This window comes from Bos indicus, chromosome 5, assembly GCF_029378745.1.
Source record: "Bos indicus isolate NIAB-ARS_2022 breed Sahiwal x Tharparkar chromosome 5, NIAB-ARS_B.indTharparkar_mat_pri_1.0, whole genome shotgun sequence".
NCBI lineage: Eukaryota > Metazoa > Chordata > Mammalia > Artiodactyla > Bovidae > Bos > Bos indicus.
The window spans coordinates 99,938,311-99,953,899 of NC_091764.1; the positions used below are offsets into that span (position 1 = coordinate 99,938,311).

Below are 15,589 nucleotides of genomic sequence, written 5' to 3' on the forward strand. Positions count from 1 at the left end.
AATGTCAATCAGGCCAAATTAGTTGATAGATGTGCTCAGGTATACTATATACTGTCAAATTAATGTGCTTCATTTCAAATGAAGCATGGCAATTGATTGAATTGCCTCTTTAACAAACTATTTTGTTGAAATAGTTCTCATATGTCAAATACTAGAATGAGAACAGGATGCAGGGGATAAGTTGGATCAGAAAGCCAATGATCTGGCCAATGTAAAAATCAACTATATGTAAGGAGATTCTGTTCTCTGAGACACTTTCAAATTCTATTTCTACAATACTTCTGTAGTACTTTGAGACAGTCGAAGAGAAAGGGTCTATTCATGGGGAATAATTTATTAATTTATCCTATACCCATGTTGTGAATTAATACATTTTCACTTGGGAAAGAATGTCCCAAGTTTTGAGATACTGTGTTTTGGTGGGAATTGTTTGCCAATTTTTTTTTTTGCAATTTTTTGCAATTGTTTGCCCCATATTTTCCCCCCAAGATAAAGTACATATTGCTACATGGAAAGTAACCAAGGAATGACTTTTGCTTTTGCCCAAATGGCAAAGTGACGTTTTGTTTATTTATGAAATCTCTTGACACTTGTGGGCTATTCTGAAATGAGACACGTGATGGTGAGTTAGGAATAATGCCAAATTGTGTTTAATTATACTATTTCCTCAACGAAAAGTTCCAAGAGAGTAGAGCTAAAATTAAGCATTAAAATGTTTAGTTTTACTACATCAATGTTAACAAGATGTTTTAACTACTCTGAATTCCTTTCTCAAGGATATGTTGTAAGTTGGAAAATCACCTCTGAATATCCAAAACTTAATAGGTAAGTAATAAATGATTCTCTTTCTGTCGACTGAAGCTTTTTCCACATTTGCCAATTTTTAAAGTCAATTAATAAAACTCAAGGTTAAACTTTCATTTGATTTTTAAAAATAACTTGTCTGTGTAAAATATGAGTCAAATTCTATCATAATCTATCTTTTCCAATTATAGCCAAGCCTCATTTTATTTTATAAAGTATTTAATAATTTTTAACTTCCATTAATAGAGATATTATATGCTGGTTGTTTAATAGAGTAGATTACAATAGGACAATATATACATTTTTTTGGCTATTTGGTTATATATGTTGGAAAATTTGACCATGAACTTGATTCGTGCATGTGTATACACATATATATATATATATAAACATGCACACAACTATTTGATAAAATGCAGTGCCTTTTGTTTTATACTGTACCTCATTTATATTTGGGCTTCCCTGAGAGCTCAGTTGGTAAAGAATCTGCCTGCAACGCGGGAGACCTGGGGTTGGGAAGATCCCCTGGAGAAGGGAAAGGCTACCCACTCCAATATTCTGGCCTGGAGAATTCTATGGACTGTATAGTCCGTGGGGTCACAAAGAGTCGGACACGATTGAGTGACTTTCACTTTACTTCATTTATATCTTGGAATCTTATCGACATTATGCCTTGCATGATTAAAATAAGAAGCAATGAGAATAGCATATTGATTGATTACCTTGCCTTTATAACACAAAAGTGTATAAATTAATTTTATTAGGTCTACATTATTTTAAATGTGATTTAAGTGTTTTGATGTAATAAATGTAGCTCATAATATATTTTTAGTGGTTTTAATGCATCTTAAAAATGTGTATTAGCTGTTAACATGACTAAGAATAAGGTATTTTTTGACACTGAGTAAGTCAGATTGGATGATTTGATAATGGTTACTGATTTTGCCAACAGGATTATGAAAAATATTTTTATAAATTCATTGCACCATGTGCCTATCCTTTATTGACACAGACATACTTAATACAATAAAAACATTTTGTTTTAAAAACACATTCATGGAGTACAGTGAAATTAATAGGGTTTTGATATTTAAATATATTATGTGTATATTGGGTTAAAGAAGTAGTCTCTAAGTGAAAAAATATGTTAGAGTTGTCATAGAGATAAATTTTTAACTTTATATAGTATATAGTACTTTCCCCGGAGAAGGCAATGGCACCCCACTCCAGTACTCTTGCCTGGAAAATCCAATGGATTGAGGAGCCTGGTAGGCTGCAGTCCATGGGGTCGCTAAGAGTCGGATACGACTGAGCAACTTCACTTTCACTTTTCACTTTCATGCATTGGAGAAGGAAATGGCACCCCACTCCAGTGTTCTTTCCTGGAGAATCCCAGGGATGGGGGAGCCTGGTGGGCTGCCGTCTATGGGTTCACACAGAGTCGGACACGACTGAAGTGACTTAGCAGCAGCACCAGCAGCAGTACTTTCCCCCAAAACTTGAGAAAATGGCTCTCTCTCTCTCTCTCTCTCTCTCTCTCTCTCTCTCTCTCTCTCTCGTCGGTAAGTCATGTCCAGCTCTTGCGACCCCATGGACTGTAGCCTGCCAGGCTCCTCTGTCCATGGGATTCTCCAGGCAGGAATACTGAAGGGGGTTGCCATTTTCTTCTCCAGGGATCTTCCCTACCCATCAATTGAACCCAGGTCTCCTGCATTGCAGGCAGATTCTTTACCAAATGAGCTATAAGGGAAGCCCAATTCATCTCTAGATTACATATAATCCTTGGTACAAAGTAAATGTTAGGTAAACAGTTGCTAATGCAGCAAATTTGTGTTCCTTTTTGGAACTTCCTGGATTTTTTTTTTTTTTTCTGAATGTATTTTATATTATTTGGTTGAATTTTTGGATGTTGAAGGTGAGGATACTGAGGGCTAACTATACTACAATTATAATGGTTTTTAAGAAGTTAATTTTTAACACAATGTTCCCACAGAGTAAGTCATATATTATAGGGTACTTTTCTAAGTTAGCTTCTGATACAATTACAAATGAATCTAGTATCTGATATGTTATTTTATAAACAAAAGTAGGAAGCAAACTATTTTTGCAATTCTCATGGTTTTTAATTCTTTCACCAAAATTGGGAGATTTAATCAACGTATTGGGTAATTAAGTGATATTTGCCATTAAATAATTATGTAACCTTAGAAGGTAATGCAGAAGAAATCCAAATAGTTGAATGGCATTGTTAGAATGAATCTTTTTATTTCATCTTTTTAGTTTTATGAACAAGAATTTTCTTAGTTTATATATCTACAAATAATAATATAAACTGCTTAAAATTGTCTCAGTATTATGTAAACATACCTGAACAAATTATAGAATGTACTAGTGTCTTTAAAGAAAACATTTCTAAACAATATTATGTTTGTGTTCAAATGTTATTGAAATGAGTAATACATTTATTCCGATTTCCAAATCGGGAAAGAAGTATGTCAAGGCTGTATATTGTCATCCTGCTTATTTAACTTATATACAGAGTACATCATGAGAAACCCTGGGGTGGAGGAAGCACAAGCTGGAATCAATATTGCCAGGAGAAATATCAACCTCAGTTTATGCAGATGACACCACCCTTATAGCAGAAAGGGAAGAAGAACTAAAGAGCTTATTGATGAAGTGAAAGAGGAAAGTGAAAAAGTTGGCTTAAAACTCAACAATCAGATAACTAAGATCATGGCATCTGGTCCCATCACTTCATGGCAAATAGATGAGGAAACAGTGGAAACAGTGGCAGACTTTATTTTTGGGGGGCTCCAAAATCACTGAAGATGGTGATTGCAGCCATGAAATTAAAAGACACTTGTTCCTTGGAAGAAAAGTTATGACCAACTTAGACAGCATATTCAAAAGCAGAGACATTGCCAACAATGGTCTGTCATGTCAAAGCTATGGTTTTTCCAGTAGTCATGTATGGATGTGAGAGTTGGACTATAAAGAAAGCTGAGTGCTGAAGAATTGATGCTTTTGAACTGTGGTGTTGGAGAAGACTCTTGAGAGTCCCTTGGACTGCAAGGAGATCCAACCAGTCCATCCTAAAGGAAATCAGTCCTGAGTATACATTAGAAGGACTGATGTTGAAGCTGAAATTTCAATACTCTGGCCACCTGATGTGAAGAATTGACTCATCTGAAAAGACCCTGATGATGGGAAAGATTGAGGGCAGGAGGAGAAGGGGACAACAGAGGATGAGATTGTTGGATGGCATCACCGACTCAGTGGACATGAGTTTGAGTAAAACTCCGGGAGTTAGTGATGGACAGGGAGGCCTGGCATGCTGCAGTCCATGGGGTTGCAAAGAGTTGGACATAGCTGAGCAACTGAACTGAAATGAATACATTTATATTGTTTTTATAAATATCTACTAATTATTTTAATTGCAAAGTTTAATTCTTAGAGATTAAATTGATATATATAGGAATAAAACAAATATAAAATTCATTTCTATCTATATATTACTGCAGAAAGTTTAATATGCTAATCAGTGGATTTTAAGTTGAGGGCAGAATCTACAGCAATGAAATCTACTGGGACAAGGTCAGAATGAAGGCAAATTATGAAATGGAGACAAACTTGCTCAATAGATGTGAATATACACAATTGCTATTATTTTCATTTTTTCAAAGGAATATGTTTAAAACAAAATAGACCAGAACAGCTGATTAGCCAATAAAAACATCTCCCCTCAAAAGACTATTTTGCTCCTCAATGGCAATTGTTTAATAATTTGTCTATATTTTTTATGGTGATTGTATCTTTAATATTTGTCTTATGCTATATAGATTTATAACTTTAGAAGTTGTCTACTAGCTTTTGTTTTGATAAATGAATTCTTTTTTTTCAAGAATTCACTCTCTCAATTCTTTTCCCTGACCCCCTCATGTGAGTGAAAGTCACTCAGTTGTGTCCGACTATTTGTGACCCCATGGATTGTAGCCCACCAAGCTCCTCTGTCCGTGGAATTCTGCAGGCAAGAATACTAAAGTGGGTAGCCATTTCCTTCTCTAGGAGATCTTCCCCACCCAGGGATTGAACCTGGGTCTCCTGCCTTGCAGGCAGATTCTTTACCAGCTGAGCCACCAGGGAAACCCCCTCATACAAACCTTTATTTCTTATTGTCACAGCCATGTATCTCTTAAAAAAAAAATACAACATTTAATTTTGTACTAGAGTGTAGCCAAATAACAATGTTGTGATGGTTTCAAGTGGTCCACAAAGGGACTCAGCCATACATATACATGTATCCATTTGCCTCCAAACTTCTCTCCCATCCAGGCTGCCAATAACATTGAGCAGAGTTCTCTACGTTATACAGTAGTTCCTTATAGTTCACTTCCTCCTATTTCTTCTGTCTTCCCTCCCCCTGTCTCTTAATCTCTGTAATTTGATCCTTTCCTTTTATCCTGCTAATATTTCAATATTATGAATAGCATGCCTATGCACCATAGCCATAATTATTTCATGATTTTACCACTGGTTGATTTTAAGAGTGAATTTTTAAAATGCATTTATTTATCACATTCAGTTCAGTTCAGTTCAGTCGCTCAGTTATGTCTGACTCTTTGCGACCCCATGAATCGCAGCACGCCAGGCCTCCCTGTCCATCACCAACTCCCGGAGTTCACTGAGATGCAGGGAAAGATTTGCAGTCACTTCACTGAAATTAATCATTATGCAATAATAATGTGATAAAAAATTTATCCACTAAGCAATTCAAAAGACAACATTCTTAGCATAAATTTCAGATTGAATACTATTACTATGTCTCACTAATTGTTCAGTCATGCTAAATGTGTGTTTGCCCCACATTTGAAAAAGGTATTCCTGTATTTGCTTTTGCTCTTGATTGTCTAGTTCCCATTCTTCTTTCCTTATTTTTTAAAATATCATAATCTCCATATTTTTGGATTGTCTTTATTGCATATTCTGTGGTGTGTCCTGTTCTCTCACTGTCCTCCTTCTCAGGGTTCCTAGTTCTCTGAGCTCATTTTGTACTAGCATTTTGTAAAAACTGTTGCAATTATCAGTCTGAAACATGTTACTGCCCCTGGGAGGATTGTGCGCTGTTAGCCAGATTCCATTTGTCAGGTTTTAGTCACTGCTTTCTTTTGCTGACTTGTTATTTTTCAGATAGTACTGTGTTTGTGAATCAGTCATTGTGGGTATATCTGGTGATGAAGGAGATCTGATTCAGGCTATCAGGATAAAGAATCTTTGGTCGTGAAACACACCCAGAAGTCAATGTGCATCAAATTTCTGGGACTGGATCAGTGGATCAGAAACTGAGAACATGAAGTTATTCTTATTCAGGAGAGATGAAAACCAAATATTTGACATACTTCTCATTGTCAAATTTGTCAAGGGAGTCAGAAGTTGAAAATGAGGAACATATTATGAAGAAATTGAAAAGAAAGGGGAAATTTAAAAGGAACTGAAACCTTTGAAATTGAAGAGTAAGTAACTTCTGACTTTTAGATTTCAGAAACTGAAAAAGTTAGTAGGTATTACAGTATTAAATTAGCATGTTTTCATAGGATAATATTTTTGTCATTGCTATTCTCTGGTTGTTTTAAATGACAACCCCATAGAGAAGTCTTCCATACATCTTCTATTTGGGATAAGCCTCCTCTCCTTTCTCTGTCACACTTTCTTCTACCCTACTTTATTTCTATTCTAGTATTTTTCACTACCTTATATTATATTGCTTATCCATTGATACTGTAAAAAATATCAATATAAGCTATATATTTACAAGTAAATACATGAAGCATAGAATGTAAACTACCTTATGAAAATAAATGCTTCTATCAGATGGTCTGGAATATTGCTTACCATACAGTGGGTACTCAGTCTGTTGAATAAAGGAAAGAATAAATGGATGAATAAACAAATGTTTCTGAATGCCCAGGGAAAACTATTTATTACATTTTTCAAAGTTACATAGGCAGATCTTGTTTAGTCTCTAAGTTGTGCCTGACTCTTTGTAACCCTATGGACAGTAGCTGCTCTGTCCATGGGAATTCCCAGGCAAGCTTACTGAAGTGGGTTGGCATTTTCTCCTCCAGGAGGTCTTCCCAATCCAGGGATCAAATTCACGTCTCCTACTTGGCAGGCGGATTTTTTTACTGCCGAGTGACCTGGGAATCGGCAGAACCCACTTATAAAATTAAATACATTGCATTTGTATTTATGTAGAGAAAGTTTATTATGATATGATTAGAGTAGGATGAATATCTTTATCTGGTAGAACAGATTTGATCCTTTGAAAATTTAGGAAATCAACTACTATTCAAGTTTTCAGTCAATTAAAATAGTGAATGAGTTTTTCTCAGGTAGTAGGCTTTGTTCTTATTCAGTTTCTCAGTCGTATCTGACTCTTTGAGACCCCATGGATTGCAGCACACCAGGCTTCTCTATCTTTCACTATCTCCTGGAGTTTGCTCAAACTCATGTCCATTGAATCAATGATGCCATCCAACCATCTCATCCTCTTTCACCCCCTTTTTCACTTGCCCTCAATCTTTCCCAGCATCAGGATCTTTTCCAATGAGTTGGGTCTTTGGATCAGGTGGCCAAAGTATTGGAGTTTCAGCTTCAGCATCAGTCCTTCCAGTGAATATTCAGGGTTGATTTCCTTTAGGATTGACTGGTTTTATGTCCTTGCTGTCCAAGGGACTCTCAAGAGCCTTCTCCAACATCACAGTTTGAAAGCATTAATTCTTCAGCACTCAGCCTTTTTATGGTCCAACTGTCACATCCATACATGACTACTGAAAAAACCACAGCTTTGACTATACTTGAGAATGTACATTTAGGAGGATGGTGAAAACACCTATTGCTCCAGAATGAATTCAAGCCAGTGAAAATTCTGGGCTTCAGGGTAAGAGTTTTAGGGATTTCCTTTTATGTCAAGGTTTACATATCAGAACATGGTTTTCATATATACACTTACATATATATGTACATGTGCAAATATTGTCTTTCTCAACAACACATGAAATATTCCTTAACTTCTACCTTTATAGTGTTTTTATCTACCCCAGACATCATACTCCTTAAACATGTTTTCTGTTAAGAGAGGTACAAAACATCAACTTGGCTTCTGATCTCATTATCTAAATGGTCAAGAATGTCAACTTTTCCTTTGTTCAATATTTAACTCATTAATCATTTCTCACATGTATAAACTGACAAAATGATGAGCATGCAAGTGCATAGATCATTGTCTAATCTCTGCATCATCTAAACAATGAGACTACTGGCTCAAAGCAAATGTATGTTTTAAGATCTCAGAGAAGCATTATATTCACTCTTGGAAGGAGAGGTAGAATAAGAACATCATATGCATTTAGAAAAACAGTTAAAAACTTTAGGTTCATCTGTTCAATTCAGTTCAGTCACTAAGTCGTGTCCAACTCTTTGCGACCCCATGAACCACAGCATGCCAGACCTCCCTGTCCATCACCAACTCCAGAGTTCACCCAAACCCATGTCCATTGAGTCAGTGATGCCATTCAACCATCTCATCCTCTGTCGTCCCCTTCTCCTCCTGCCCTCAATATTTTCCAGGATCAGGGTCTTTTCAAATGAGTCAGCTCTTCACATCAGGTGGCCAAAGTATTGGAGTTTCAGCTTCAACATCAGTCCTTCCAATGAACACCCAGGACTGATCTCCTTTAGGATGGACTGGTTGGATCTCCTTGCAGTCCAAGGGACTCTCAAGAGTCTTCTCCAATACCACAGTTCAAAAGCGTCAATTCTGCAGTGCTCAGCTTTCTTCATAGTCCAACTCTCACATCCATACATGACCACTGGAAAAACCATAGCCTTGACTAGACAGACCTTTGTTGGCAAAGTAATATCTCTGCTTTTGAATATGCTGTCTAAGTTGGTCATAACTTTTCTTCCAAGGAACAAGTGTCTTTTACTTTCATGGCTGCAATCATCATCTGCAGTGATTTTAGAGCCCAGAAAAATAAAGTCAGCCACTGTTTCCACTGTTTCCCCATCTATTTGCCATGAAATGATGAGACCAGATGCCATGATCTTAGTTTTCTGAATGTTGAGTTTCTAATAAATGAGAAAAATGAGACCTAGAGACTTCCCAATTTACTTAATATTAAATAAAACACTAAAGCTCATGCTACCTACATATTCCCTCCCCATCCCTGTCTCCACCCCAACTCCTGTTTTTAAAAAAGTTTCAAACTCTATAGGTTAAAGCAATTTCCTTTTTCCTTGAGTCAATTTTCAGAACACTTTTCTAAATTTACTCCTTACAGTTCTTTTTTTCTTTCTTCTTTTAAATTCTGTGGTAGGTATCTTCTGTTCATTGCACAATGCTCCAATCTTTCTTGACAGTAAATAAAAAGGAGGGTGGGGTACAATATTTAGTGTAGTTCATTGTAATCCTTTTCTTCTTGATTTTTGTTTTGATCCATTAATATTTTGCTTTTAAATTCTCAGGAATCTGCAATCCACAAAAAATCACGTAAAAATGGAATGAAAATTTTTGATTAGAATTAACTCACCTGTGGTTTTCAGGGAGTCAGCAATGGGTTATGCACTCCATGCAATTCTAACAGAGTTCTCACAGGCACATGCTTTCTAAGAACTGATTATACATGCAGAAATAAATACATGTTTATTTGTATTTCCATAGGGTAGTGTTGAGTCTGGAGATACAGATGTTTTCCCCTCTAGTTGAAAAATGAAAGATTGTTTATATTTAAAACCCACATTTTTCTCTTAGTCATTTCTTCAATTTGGTGTTTTAGTGGAGGAAGTTAGAAAAAGTGAGATAAGAGGGATGTACAGAGGTGAGAATAGTGCAGTTATGAAATTCTCAGGGGAACAGTTCTGTTTTCTGATACTTCTTTTGTTTGGTCTTTACAAAGATAGATCAGTCAGTTCAGTCCCTGCATGCACAGGCCATCTAAGAGTGGCTTCTGTGAGTTCAAGGTGATAGCACAGCACATCGGTTGACTGAACTGTGCTTTGTTCAATAATGTCTGAAGAAGTGACCTATGCAACTCTCAAATTTTCAAATCCTAAGACAAAGAAACCCCAGGAAAGCCACAGTCTCAAGAGAACAGGTAAGAGTTTCCTTGAGGATCAAAAAGACCAGAGAAGGGGTTATCAGCTATACTGGTGGGTTCTCCTGTCTTCAATTCAAGGCTGTTAGTCCATTCTGAGATTTAAATTCTGGAGAACTAGTCCATAGATCAGTCACTATGCCAGAGCCTAGTTATGTCTATCTTATTTAGTTTGAAACATCATCACTGCGGCTTCCTGATGGCTCAATGGTAGAGAATCAGTCTGCCAATGCAGGAGACTTAGGAGACATAGGTTTGATCTCTGCATTGGAAAAATCCCCTGGAGAAGGAAATGGCAACCCACTCCACTGTTATTCCCTGGGAAATCCCAAGGACAGAAGAGCCTGCTGGGCTATAGTCCATGGGGTCGCATAAGAGTCAGACTTGGTTTAATGAATAAACAACGACAACAACAAAGTTCATCATAGTATGTGAAAAAAGACTGTGGTCTAAACCTCTGAAAATTCAGATTGCTGTTGCCACCAAAATAACATTTCTTACATTTTTTAGACATTTTAGGATGATTTTACATACAGGCTATTAGAGGAAGAAAAAGACAGCAATAGTGTGAGCATAGCTATCCAATATTTTTATTTAATTGCTATAAGATAAGAAATAAGTATATCGCTATGAGTTTCATAGGATCATGGAACACCCAGTCAGTGATTATGCATTAAACATTTATTTCTTTCTGAGAAAGAATAAGACTGAAGGTTCCTTATCTCAGCATAATAGAATTGCAGTCTTCTTTATCCAGCAATTTAATTCCCAGACAGTTAATAACAATGAAGCAGTAGGAAGATATTTTTTCAAAACATGATAGTCATATTCACTGAAATTTCTTTATTGCTATGAGATATTTTATATTTAAATAATGAAGTAAAAGCCCTTTGTGTGAAAATCTCTGATTAGAGGCATCAGGTTAGTGAATCATGTGTTAGGGACTTGTTTCCCTCCAAAGAGTCATTTTCTCTGTCTCTATAACATCTGATGAAAGAACTGCATGTATTTGGGAAAAATACTACATCTTCATCATACAACAAACACCATAGACCACTATGGTGGTATCTATAAAATTGGAGATGCAATTTATGTTCTGCAGTGCTGTGCTAAGTTGCTTCAGTCGTGTCTGACTCTTTGAGACCCTATGGACTGTAGCGTGCCAGGATCCTCTGTTCGTGGGATTTTCCAGGCAAGATAACTGGAGAGGGTTGACATGCCCTCCTTCAAGGGATCTTCCCAACCCAGGGATCGAACCCACTTCTTTTATGTCTCCTGCATTGGCAGGTGGGTATTTTACTATTAGTGCCACCTAGGAAGCCCTTATGTTCTGCTACATATTTTCTAATGTGTATTTCCTTATGTAACAATTTTATCCTTTTCTATATATCTAAGTAAACAGAGGATGAGATGCTTGGATGGCATGACTGACTCGATGGACACGAGTTTGAGTATGCTCTAGGAGTTGGTGGTTGACAGGGAAGCCTGGCATGCTGCAATCCATGGGGTCACAAAGAGTCGGACACAACTGAGTGACTGAACTGAACTGAAACTGTTTCAATTTTATTTTTATAAAAGGTTACTTCATGTTTGTCTATTGGAAAAATCTATCATCAGAATCAGAATCAAGCCACAAACACAGGACTACCTGGATAATTAGAAGGCAAAAAAGATTATAGAGAAAAGAATGATTTTCTAAAAACATTGCCACTGTTTATCTTTCCTGAAAAAGATAGCCATGAAACTCCTGACTTGGAGCTGGGTGGTGAAGCTGAAACTGGAGCAGGGAGCATCAGGGGCACAGCTGAGGTGACTGAGAGCAGAGCTATGAAAGGTGAGACCTACTGGAGCTGGGAGAAAAGTAAGAAGGACCTAGTGGGAGATGTTGCAGCAGAAAAAATAAAGATTTCCTTTGAAAATAAAAGATATTTTCTGTAGAGGTTGTGGAAGAAAGGGAACTCTACTAACTGTGGGTGGAAATGTAAATTGATGCAGCCACTATGGAAAATGGTATGGCAGCTCCTTAGAAACTAAAAATAGGGCTACCATATGATCCAGCAATCCCACTCCTGGACGTATATCTGGAGAAAACCATAATTCGAAAAGATATGTGTAACCCCAATGTTCATAGCAATATTTACAATAGTCAAGACATATTAGCAACCTAAATGTCTACTGAAAGATAAATAAAGAAAATATGGTATATATATATATAATGAAATACTACTAAGTCATAAAAAGAATAAAATATTGCCATTTGCAGCAAAATGGATGGACCTAGAGATTATAATACTAAGTGAAGTAAGTCAGACAAAGACATATACCATGTGATATCACCTATATATGGAATCTGAAAAATGGTACAAAAGGAACTTAGTTACAAAACAGAAACAGACTCACAGCCATGGAAAACAAACTTATGGCTACCAAAGGGGAAACGGAGGAAAGAATAAATTTGGAACTTAAGATTGACATATGTACACTACTATATATAAAATAGATAACCAACAAGAACCACTGTATAGCACAGGGAATTCTACTCAATATCTTGTAATAACTTATAATGGAAAAGTATCTTAATATCTATATACATGCATATATACACATGTATATATATATATATATATATATATACACACACACACACATATATGTATATATACATATTTATGTATAACCAGAAACTGACACAGCATTGTAAATCAACTATACTTCAACAAAAAATAAAATAAAAGACAGAAATTTTTTGAGAAAATAAGGAAGACAAACCAAAGATGATAAACTCATGACCTTTAATTATGGAGAATCAGCTCTTTTTAATTACTTTCTCCATCCATCCCCAGAGAGTATTCGTGTACTTTTCTGAATCTTTCCAACTTTTATAATATTAAACCTCATTGACTTTTTTCCTCCCATTTTTCATCATTTTATCCTTTATTATATTTCATGGATAATTTTCTTAAATTATCTTTTTCCATTAAAAATGTTTCTGATATTATTTTATTTTCAATGAACTTCTGCTATTGTTTTCTAAAGGCTGTTTCTATGGCATTCTATTCTTATATGTGGATGAAAAATTGTATCTTAATTCTCTGATGGTTTTAAAAATTGTACTTTCAAGTCAACGTTATAATTTAAATACAAAATAATATGCTCACTTAAGCATATGGTTGACTGGACTTAAAAAATATATACCCATACAACCAACTAAAATTAAGATTTACAGTATTTCTGTCACCACAAGAAGACAACTTGTGTGCCTCCATCTTATCCTCACCACCTATCTTAGTTTTAGCCCCAGCTTTTACTTTTTGTCATTCTAGACTATTCTGTTAAGTCTAGAGGTTTTATGTAGTAGTAGCAGTGTAGTTGCTCAGTTGTGTCTGACTCTTTGCGACTCCACAAACTCTAGCCTGCCAGGCTCCTCTATCCATGGAATTCTCCAGGCAGGAATACTGGAGTGGATTGCTATTTCTTTCTCCAGGGGATCTTCCCAACCCTGGGGATTGAACCTGGTCTCCCACATTGCAGGCAAATTCTTTACCATCTGAGCCACCAGGGAAGAGTTTTTATATAAATAGTTTCAAATAATATGCAATGATTGACTGTGACTTCTTCTATGACTGGCTTCATTCAGTAAACACAATGTTTTGAGATTCATCTGTGTTCTATGCATTGGCAGTGAATTTCTTTCCATGGCTGAACAATATTCCAGAGTGTGACTACACCATACCATGTAAACTCACTCATCTGTAGATGAACATTTCAGTTGCTTCCAGTTTGGAGCTAGTATGAATAAAGCTGATAGATATACAAGTCTTTGTAGAGACCTATTTTTAGAAATTTTTGAAGGATAATAAAGAGTAGAAGCCTGGTTTGGATGGCTTATGTTTACTGTATAAGAAACTGACAAAATTGTTTTCTACATTTATATACCTCCATGCCTTATAAGGTCTTCCCTGGTGACTCAAATGGTAAAGAATCTGTGTGAAATGAAGGAGACTTGGATTTGATCCCTAGGTCAGGAAGATCCCCTGGAGAAGGAAGTGGCAACCCACTCCTGTATTTTTGCCTGGAGAATTCCATGGACAGAGGAGCCTGGCGAGTCCATGGGAATGCAGAGTCGGACGTGACTGAATGACTAACACAGTCATATAAGAGAGTCTGTTTATTTACAGAGTTTTTGAACTGTTCTCATTGCATTATTTATGCTTTCCCTAAATTCTTATTGTCTGTGTTTTCTGTTTCTTCAGCCTCATATTGGCTGCTTTCCTCAAATATCAAATGATCCTTGGTTGTCTCTACTCAGTTAAGTGTGTGGTACTAAACTGATTTAATGAGAGCTTGTGTAGGTGAGATGGGCTTGCTAAATGGTAGCATTCATCAGTCAATTCAGTTCAGTTGCTCAGTCATGTGTGACTCTTTGTGACCCCATGGACTTCAGCATGCCATACTTCCCTGTACATCACCAACTCCTGGAGCTTGCTCAAACTCATGCCCATTGAGTCAGTGATACCATCCAACCATCTCATCCTCTGTCATTCCCTTCTCCTCCTGCCTTCAATTTTTCCCAGCATCAGGGTCTTTTCCAGTGAGTCAGCTCTTCACATCAGGTGGCCAAAGTATTGGAGTTTCAACATCAGTTCTTCCAGTGAATATTCAGGACTGATTTCCTTAGGATTGACTGGTTGGATCTCCTGTCAGCAAGAGTCTTCCGCAACACCACAGTTCAAGGGCGTCAAATCTTAGGTGCTCAGCTTTCTTTATAGTCCAACTCTCATATCCATACATGACAACTAGAAAAACCATACCTTTGACTAGTTGGGTCTTTGTCGGCAAAGCAATGTCTCTGCTTTTTAATATGCTGTCTAGGTGGTCGTAGCTTTTCTTCGAAGGAGCAAGCATCTTTTAATTTCATGGCTATAGTCCCCATCTGTGGTAATTTTGGAGCCCAAGAAATAAAGTCTGTCACTGATTCCATTGTTTCCCCATTTATTTGCCATGAAGTGATGAACTGAAGTAGCATTCATGAACTGGAGCAATTCACTGAGAAACCCAATTTTTGATATTTGAAATTTTTTCCCCCTTCTTGAGCCAGTTGACTATTCTGGAGTTGAATGAATCTTCCAGTACTCCTCCCTGGGCATTCTTCTGTTATAATGGGTAAGAGAGGGTAACCATTTTACAAAGTGGAGAGAAAAATACATAGGAGGGAATATGCATATCTTATATCAACTTTCGGGCATTTTTTTCAGTTTTCAGACTCACCCATACCTCCACTTGGAAAGATAAAATACCAGGAGCCTTTGGGGTTCTTACGCAAGAGTCAGCTCACTTTTGTTTCCTCACTACTGACTTTGCTTCAGTTTCTAAGTGCCTACAAAGTTAGTAATAGCTTTTGTATCTGTTACCTACCTTCCCAAAGGCCATTTCTGTGGTTTCCTTTCTTTGTTATTATGAATCTATATGCCTTCTTTAACTACTTTCTATATTTTATTGGAGTTTTAAGAGAAAAATCAAGGTAAAGGGATGATGCATCTATAACTGTTCATTTCAGACTGGTTTTAATTAGCATTTCAATCAGCTCAAATGTACTTTCATTCTGCCTTTTTTTCCCATTTCCTACTGGC

At 36.6% G+C, this 15,589-nt stretch overlaps 1 protein-coding gene across 4 annotated transcripts in view; it reads left to right on the forward strand.

Moving 5' to 3' along the window:
• LOC109559677 (C-type lectin domain family 12 member B-like) overlaps positions 1–15,589 on the forward strand; it is a 35,562-nt gene that overhangs the window by 4,183 nt on the left and 15,790 nt on the right. For 2 of the 4 annotated variants that reach the window (XM_070790144.1, XM_070790145.1), the window contains exons 2-3: positions 777–9,959; positions 11,692–11,793. In XM_070790144.1, coding sequence (XP_070646245.1) covers positions 9,872–9,959; positions 11,692–11,793 — 190 coding nt within the window. In that variant the 5' untranslated portion in view covers positions 777–9,871. Of the gene's footprint in view, positions 1–776; positions 9,960–11,537; positions 11,794–15,589 lie in introns of all 4 variants that reach the window. The other 2 variants (XM_070790147.1, XM_070790146.1) reach the window with 2 other exon arrangements.